The sequence below is a fragment of the Triticum urartu genome, chromosome 5 (genome assembly GCF_003073215.2).
Source record: "Triticum urartu cultivar G1812 chromosome 5, Tu2.1, whole genome shotgun sequence".
In the NCBI taxonomy this organism is placed as follows: Eukaryota; Viridiplantae; Streptophyta; class Magnoliopsida; order Poales; family Poaceae; genus Triticum; species Triticum urartu.
Window position 1 is genome coordinate 428,455,204 of NC_053026.1, and position 8,747 is coordinate 428,463,950.

General features: G+C 41.2%; 1 protein-coding gene across 1 annotated transcript; it reads left to right on the forward strand.

The window, feature by feature from the left end:
• Positions 1-224: 224 nt before the first annotated feature.
• LOC125509523 (protein disulfide isomerase-like 2-3) lies at positions 225-5,652 on the forward strand. The gene is made up of 9 exons (XM_048674506.1): positions 225-456; positions 540-698; positions 1,773-1,886; positions 2,718-2,902; positions 3,498-3,597; positions 4,319-4,495; positions 4,579-4,724; positions 5,050-5,196; positions 5,284-5,652. Exons 1-9 carry the CDS (start codon positions 337-339, stop codon positions 5,456-5,458), a joined length of 1,323 nt encoding a protein of 440 aa, XP_048530463.1. The 5' UTR covers positions 225-336; the 3' UTR covers positions 5,459-5,652.
• Positions 5,653-8,747: the final 3,095 nt, after the last annotated feature.

The window sequence follows — 8,747 nt, forward strand, 5'->3', positions numbered from 1 at the left end:
ACCATATAGGTCTACCAAAAATGTCTACCCAGGAGTGTCTGAACAAGAAGACCTTTTTTTTAGAACACTCCCGTGCACCTTCCTCAAAAAAAAAAAACCGTGCACCCAGTCCTCCAACCATGCCACGGTCGCGACCAATCCCGTCGCGCCAAGGAGGCGAAACCATACCGACGTGGCAGAGCACCAGACGTGGACGCGCACGATTGGTCCGCACACGCGTTCGTCTCCTCTCTCGCGAGCAAACTTAAATCCGCACCACCACGCCCCGGTGACGCAGCCGATCGATCGCCACCATCCAGCCCCCCCTCCGGCTTCCAGAAGCTTTTCAACGACGCCATGCGTCCGGCCATCCTCGCCGCCGTCCTCCTCCTCCTCGCCGCCGCGGCCTCCCCGGCCGCCGCGCTCTACTCCGCCGGCTCCCCGGTCCTCCAGCTCAACCCCAACAACTTCAAGAAGGTCTCGCTTCTCCCCCGTCGCCAGATCGGCCCTCCTCCCATTTGAGCTCCTCTCTGACCGTGCCGACATTCGCTTGCGCGCAGGTGTTGAACGCGAACGGGGTGGTGCTGGTGGAGTTCTTCGCGCCGTGGTGCGGGCACTGCAAGCAGCTGACGCCGATTTGGGAGAAGGCCGCCGGCGTCCTCAAGGGCGTCGCCACAGTCGCCGCGCTCGACGCCGACGCGCACAAGGAGCTCGCGCAGGTGAGCACGGCCTCTCGTTTCCTTTTGATCCGCACACACTCCACATGTGCGTGCTGATCTGCTTGTTTCCTGATGTGATCTCGGCATCGGTAGCAGCGATGTCACAGTAACTTATCGATTGTTAGCGTATAATTGCTTTACTGGCGCATCGGCCGTGCAATTTTGTTGGATAGAAAGGCATTAACCAGCTCAGTACCAAAATTATGCACTTGTAGTGGGACATTGTAGTTCAGACAGTAAATTTTACTAAGATGCTTCGATGCTTTTTATATAGTAAATGAACTTGAATTCTGCTGAAGAAAGACACAGTTTGATAAGGGCTTATCAGTAGTCAGGATTTGGTCACTTGCTAATGCTGTTTTGGTATCCTCCCAGTCCCATTTGATTACTAGCCTGGTTTTGTTTTCATCCTCCAAACCATCTCGTGTTCCACATGTGCATTACTATTGATGGTTGTAGGCTATTAACTACAGCGTGGTTTTAAGTTGTGTTTAGCGTAGCAGACTGATAGTTAGGGCCAGAGGAGTGAACATCAAGTCTATTGTGGCGATGAATACAACAACAACAACAACAAAGCCTTTAGTCCCAAACAAGTTGGGGTAGGCTAGAGCTGAAACCCATAAGAATCTCGCAACCCACTCATGGTTATTGCACATGGCTAGTTCTTTGTTGATACTCCAGTCCTTCAGATCTCTCTTTACGGACTCCTCCAATGTCAAGTTCGGTCTACCCCGACCTCTCTTGACATTATCAGCACGCTTTAGCCGTCCACTATGCACTGGAGCTTCTGGAGGCCTGCGCTGAACATGCCCAAACCATCTTAGACGATGTTGGACAAGCTTCTCTTCAATTGTGGCAATGAATACTTTAGTTAAAACTAACTTAGGCAACATGCATCTGGACTACTTTCTTTCGCTTTCCTCTACAATTGTATGCCTGAGTCACTTCTTAAACAGTTTATATTCTAAATTGCTGACAATAACACAAAATTTCTGGCTTTTATAATTAGAATTAATAAATACTTTTATGGAATGCTACTAATACAATTTGTGATGAATTATGTTACTTTTGCAGCAATATGGAATACGGGGATTCCCAACCATAAAAGTATTTCTCCCTGGCAAGCCACCAGTGGATTATGAAGGCGCAAGAGATGTAAAGCCAATTGTAAATTTTGCTCTGTCGCAGGTTAGTTGCAGCAAACCCTATTTGTCTTGCAATTCTATTTTGCTCCACTAATTTGCATGATATGTTCTCAATTGCATTTTCTTATGTTGCACAAGTTCTTTATACTTTTGATGTGATGTTTCCTCTGCTACTCCACCAATATGTACATCCTTTTCCCCGGAGACATTATCTGTTTTATCTGAATGTGAAGAGTAAAATTTGTATCCACTTAAATAACTTTGGATCTTACAGGATGTGTAATACTATGAACAACAAGTGCCATCTTTCTGTTGGCTGAAAATGGTGTCTTGGGTAGCCCATGATTCTACTTACCAACTTCTCCTAATGACTTTGAGGCAGCCACTCTGCATAGCTTGGCATGCAATGATCCTTCTTACTCCGTTTTTACTCTTCTCTGAAGTTTAGTAATTACTCTTTACACTAATGTTGGCTGACTTGAGTTTCTTCAACATGTCATGTGTTTCAATTTAATTGTTCGTTGTTCATCACCGTTGCATGCTGTGAATCGACAATCTTCGTTCTTTATATTGTATTATTTTGCACTCCCTCCGGTTTGGTTTATAACTCAGGCATGGGTTTTTAGGTCTTCAATTGAACTAGGCAAACGTTTATATGGATCAGGGGAGTATAAGGAATATATCTTTTGATTCTAACCATATAATTTGTGATATATTATACATGTTTTATTTGCCAAATCAAAGACCTTTAAACCCTTATACCCGACTTATAAACCCAACCGAAGGGAGTACGAATTTGTCAGTTATGTTGCAAAAGTTGTGAGCTTCCACTTTCATTACAAGGTAAAATATCTGTTTGTTTTATGATGCACAGGTCAAAGGTCTTCTCAGAGATAGGTTGGATGGTAAGACATCAGGAGGTTCAAGTGGCAAAACCTCTGGTGGCTCAAGTGAGAAGAAAAATGAACCAAATGAATCAGTAGAGTTGAATTCGAGTAACTTTGATGAACTCGTCGTCAAAAGCAAGGATCTTTGGATTGTGGAGTTCTTTGCACCGTGGTATGTAGCTGAATACCCATATTGTTCATCATGTTAATCGATTCTTTACTTGCTATTGGGTGTTTTCTCCAAACTAAGAGAATTATATACATAATTCTGCACGATGTAGTCATCTCTTATTAATTTTTATGTATACTCTAGCACATTCTTGATTAACTATAGGGCTTCAGAAGAGTTATAACCAAACCATAGAAATTTGAGTTTGTATGGTTGTATGCATCTGAGGATGCAGAGGCTAGGAGGTTTAACCTTCCTTCTCAAGAAAAAAAGAATATTAAGTTCGTGATTTTGGTTGACATATATGAGGCCTACCTTGTAACTAGACTACACGAGCTCACATGATGCTAAAGTAAAGTTGATGCATCCCCTTTCATCGGTTGCCAATATAGAGAGATAAGCCTTTTCCATGGGATCTTGCTTGATTTGGTTCCTATGCTTAAGCTTTGTCCGATCTCCTACTGTTCGTACACGTTATCACATTTTACAAGTTAATCCATTTGTTTGATGTATTGGACTTTTAGTATTGTATTTCTGCTACTTGTCTGTTGAGAATAAATCCTGTTAACTGAATACACTTTTCGGCTCATCAACTAAGGTGTGGGCACTGCAAGAAATTGGCTCCTGAATGGAAAAGGGCTGCAAAGAACTTGAAGGGTCAAGTGAAACTAGGCCATGTTGATTGTGACTCTGATAAGGTACGACCTTGGGATTATATCCTCATTTAACATTTTCATCTTCTGGTTGAACTTTGTCCTAGGAAAAAAAATATTTCATGCCAATATTATAGGTTAAATTTAATAATGTATTTGCCATACTAATGAATCTGCACTTTGATTTCACTAAAAATTGAAATTATACAAGGAAATTGTTGTTGGTAACATTTGGTTTGAAAATCTTGGCGAGTTCTTGGCATTCTTGTGATCAGCAAGACTGGAATGAAGTGTTTTTTTCGCAGTTATTGCAATATTATAATGAAACTAACTCAGCAATATCACTTTGGGGTCACATCATAAATTTGCATATCATACAAATGCTGGAGTGTGGCAGCAAATAACTATGGTTATCTTGGAAATTTTATCGAGGAAAGCTTCAGTTGGCTAACTTATCCATGAGCCATTTGATTGAGTTGTCGCCTATGTTTTGTATGAGGTGCCTTTTTAACATGATGACATGATAATACTACAATACTTTGAACTTTAATAGGCCAATCAGAAGATTCAACTGAATTACTAGGTTTGAATGATTTTCCGAAATGTTTCAGGCAGTGTATCAGACTATCAGAATAGTTAGAGTTGAAACTCAGACATTTTGAAAGCATGCATGCATGTGCCACCAAATAGTTCGTTGGGCCTACCATGCAGCTTCTTTCTCGAGTACATATTGCAAGTATATATTTTTAACTTGTGATTTTTGCAGTCCTTGATGAGCAAGTACAAGGTAGAAGGTTTTCCAACTATTTTGGTATTTGGTGCCGATAAGGAGAGCCCATTCCCCTACCAGGGGGCTAGAGCTGCTTCTGCCATCGAGTCCTTCGCATTGGAGCAGCTGGAAGCGAACGCTGCACCACCTGAAGTTTCTGAGTTGACTAGCGCGGTAAGCCTTCATGATATTCACAATATTTCTGCAGATCAAGTAGTGATGATTGATGTTCTGATGTGGGGTTGGCTTTTCTTTAGGATGTGATGGAAGAGAAGTGTGCTTCTGCTGCCATTTGCTTTGTGTCTTTCCTTCCAGACATCCTGGACTCAAAGGCAGAAGGAAGAAACAAGTACCTTGAGCTGCTACTTTCTGTTGCTGAGAAATTTAAGAAGAGTCCATACAGGCAAGTTGTCAACTGATCCAGTTACTTGAATTTAGCCTACATCTGTTTTTTTTTGTGTGAGAAATGCATGCAGTTTCTAATTAATACAGCTCGTTAGTGAGTTGAACGAAAAAACAATGAAGTGTAACATTTGGAAGCAACTTGTTTGTATTCCACATACATTAAACAATCAGATCAAATGCCTTCGGCATTAACAACTTGTTTGGAAGCAACTTGTTTGTATTAAACAATTAGAGTATATATCTAATTTGAGCATTTTGTGTTAAAACTTCCTGATTGTTCTTGAGATGGACCATACTGAGCCAAGGATAGCGTTGCTTTGCAGTTTTGTCTGGGCAGGTGCCGGCAAGCAAGCTGATCTGGAGAAGCAGGTCGGAGTCGGTGGTTATGGGTATCCAGCCATGGTTGCTCTCAACGTGAAGAAAGGCGCATACGCTCCACTTCGTAGCGCCTTCGAGCTCGCCGAAATCACGTAAGCTCCCTGTTGCCATGGCTTCGATCGTTGCATTAGGTTCAAAAATCAGGCACACGATTAACAAAAAAGAATCGTCTCCTGCAGCGAGTTTGTGAAGGAGGCGGGGCGCGGCGGAAAGGGCAACCTTCCTCTGGAAGGCGCCCCGACGGTCGTAGAGTCAGAACCATGGGACGGCAAGGACGGAGAGGTCATCGAGGAGGACGAGTTCTCGCTCGAGGAGCTCATGGCCGACAGCTCTGCGCCCAACGACGAGTTGTGATTTCTCAAACCGTCTTAGCGTTTAGAGGAACACTGATGCTTCACTTGCTCTGATGTGTACAATGTACAATTTGGACGGACAATTTTTGGAATGCTTTTCTTTTGTCGATGTTAGCAGTATTGTGGGAGAAAGCTCTGATGTGCAAGGTGGGGTTGGGTGTCTTTGCCCCTGAAATAAAACCGGTTCTGATTTTAGATGCTTGTCCATCATTGCAGTTGCAGGAGAGGCAGATGACGGAGCATTCACTGAGTCTGCTCTTTATTTAAGCGCTTTGGTACAGCTGAAATCATTGGCGTTTTGTCTCGCGCGCTTCGCGAGGCTGCCGATGTGCCGGTACAGTACTACCCCTGTCGCTCCTCAGCGTCAGCGTCGGCCTTGCCGGCGAAAGAATGCGTTTTTGTCCAAAGTCACCGGCGTCCGGACGTCAGGATCCTTCGAAATTTAGTACTCCCTTCGTTTTTATTTACTCTGCATATTAAAGTTGACTGAAGTTAAAGTTTGTTAAGTTTGACCAAATATATAAAAAAGAATATAAATATTTATTATAAAAAATCTATATGATGTGGAAGTACATTCAACAATGAATCCAATGGTATTGACTTGTTATTGTATATGTTAATATTTTAGTCTATAAACTTTGTCAAAATTTATAAAGCTTGACCTTGATCAAAGCTAATATGCGGAATAAATAAAAACGGAGGGAGTACACGACTTATAAAATCTCTCAGTAGGCTGCACTACGCCTCCGGAGAATTATCTTGTCAAGGAAGACTCGTGCTGCTTGAGAAAGTGACGAGTTACTATTTAAACTAGGGATATTTATTGCACAGTGCACTCACTCCACCCAGAGACAGTGCACTCGCCCTCGCCATGCCTGGGGAAGCATACGGTCAGAAGCAAGTTGCAGTAAAAACTCAGTAGAAATCGCTTTGATTATGTTTTAAAAGTTCTAAAAAGGGTATTATGTTAGAAAGATGATGTTCCATAAACTTGTGGAATATGAAGTTCAAACTAATTCACGAAATTGGTTGTTATGTACTATAAATGATGATGTTGCACTTTTTTGTCACTACCGCTGAATTTGCTTTTTCATACCACGTAAATGATTTTGATTTTGAATTAGGAATCTTATAAGTTTGCGGAAAATAACCTCCTCAACATACTGCATATTTTTCTTGAGAATGTTATAGAAACCTTGAACCTTAGTTTTTACTTGACTAGCAAAAAGACCCGTGCGTTGCAACAGGAGAAAAAAAATCACACACTCTTAATTTACAAAAAATATTCTATAATCTGAGAAGTTTTAGCTATTTTTTAAATACATGAAGAGTTGTTAAAAAGATACAGGATTTTTCAATCTTAAAAAGAGATTATTTTTGTCTGCAAAAAAATATTTTTGTATAGTCTCCTGTTGACGCGGGTACTTGCGCCCCTATTTCATCACTATTTCTTGCCATACATGTCATAGGTATTGCTCCTTGTTTCATCACTATTTATATCTTATCAAACTTGTCTTTTATTTTTTATTTTTTTAATGCATGCCTTCTTTTTACTTTTTTTTTCATGCATGTCATCTCTTTTTTCTTTTTATATATAGGAGAATAGCGCAACATCTCATCTTTATCGGATCTTCTCTGCATTTTCTCTTTTATTTATTTTATAGCAGACATCCCATCTTTATTGAGTCCTTCTTTTATTTTTTTTGTCATGCATGTCCTTATTTATTGGTTGTCTCTAGCAAATTTATTTGAGGTGTTCATGTCCAATCCTGATTTTGCTGAGGTGTTTATCCCCAATCTGAATCAGTATCGGTATGGAAAAAAGACAGATAATGCATTGTTGATTAATATTGCAGCTTAGATAGTATTTTTAAAAAAATTGCTAACAGGTAAAATAACATCGTATTTAGATTCTACATGTTTTTCTAATCAAATTTCATATATGACATGTTAAATTTCGAGTTACGGTTTAGAAGATATGAATATTTTAAAAAACATCTGATATGTACTGCAGGTTTAAAATCAAAAACGTCAGAGGGTTTCTACAAAATAACACGACGGACTAAGAATACCTATTTCTTTTATTAGTAGGTATAGATATAGATTTTCATTGGTCCCTCAAGCCTGGGTTGGTGGATAGTGAAATCTAACGGAAGCAAAGCTATACTTCGCGTGAACCGACTTGAAATCCTATAACATTATATTTCACCCGCGCCGGAATCAATAGTCATTGCTTTGCGGTTATTTGTTTCAAAAGCTAAATAGTGCATGTTTACCCTGGAAGGATGCAGATGCTTCAAGCCTTGAACTACGTTTTTCTATGTGGCTGATTCGCCATAGTTTTTTCAACAGTGTCGCATGTTTCAATTGTACCTCCCTTTTAACATGATTGTGTTTCAAACGCACTTTTTCGACTATATCATGTATTTTAATTATATATTTTTAATCTGCATCATGCGTTCTTACGAAGGGGTTGAGAACCCTGGACTTGCTTCCTTAATTGCGACAATCAGATATCAAGTAGGCAGGGAGGCTTTGGGACACGCACCAGGAATGACAGTCTCTAGATAGAGGATGAAGGGACGCATGCCATTTGTGGCGCCTCCTTGTTGTAGTGGCACGGGTTCTGAAGATCTACGACGATCTCATCGGCCAACTTATCAGATTGGAGGGTCATGATGTTGGTTCGAGGGCATGGAACTAGCACGGTGGTTTCCTAAGAGCATCTTCAATAGATGATGCAAATTTGGAGATGTAAACATTTACATCTTCAAAAAGTGCCTTTTGCATCTTCAAAAAAGGACCAACTCCAAGAGATGATGTAGGAGAGAGATGTAAAAGCAACTCCAATAGATGATGCAAATGGAGATGTAAAATTCAACTACTACTTCATTTCAACATAGTTCAAACTACTTCATTTCAACATAATTCATAAAATTCATACATAAATAAATGACTAGCACAACTAATCCAAACTACTCGTCGTCCGAGGGCATCCAGTACTACTCGTCGTCGTCATCTGAGAGGCCCCAGAACTCCTCGTCGTCCTCATCCGAGGACTTGATGGGGATCATCGTCGAGGGGCCGGCCTCGTCCTCCTTCACCTCCTCCTTCTCCTCCTTCTGCTCACCGTCATGCTTCCAGGAGAACTCCTACTCAACCTGGATGTACTCCGGATGCTCCCGCACAAACCTCGCCATTGCCGCCTCGTCTCTATCCCTGGGACTGATGACAATGGCCGGCCTCTTCTTTGACTTCTTCGCCGGAATCTCCTCCATCTGAATGCCATG

Excerpts from the sequence above, each read along its gene's own strand:
- LOC125509523 (XM_048674506.1), top strand. The coding sequence starts at position 337 with ATGCGTCCGGCCATCCTCGCCGCCGTCCTCCTCCTCCTCGCCGCCGCG. Across the intron at positions 699-1,772 it reads CGCACAAGGAGCTCGCGCAG|CAATATGGAATACGGGGATT; the intron begins GTGAGCACGGCC and ends TTACTTTTGCAG. Across the intron at positions 4,725-5,049 it reads TTTAAGAAGAGTCCATACAG|TTTTGTCTGGGCAGGTGCCG; the intron begins GCAAGTTGTCAA and ends GTTGCTTTGCAG.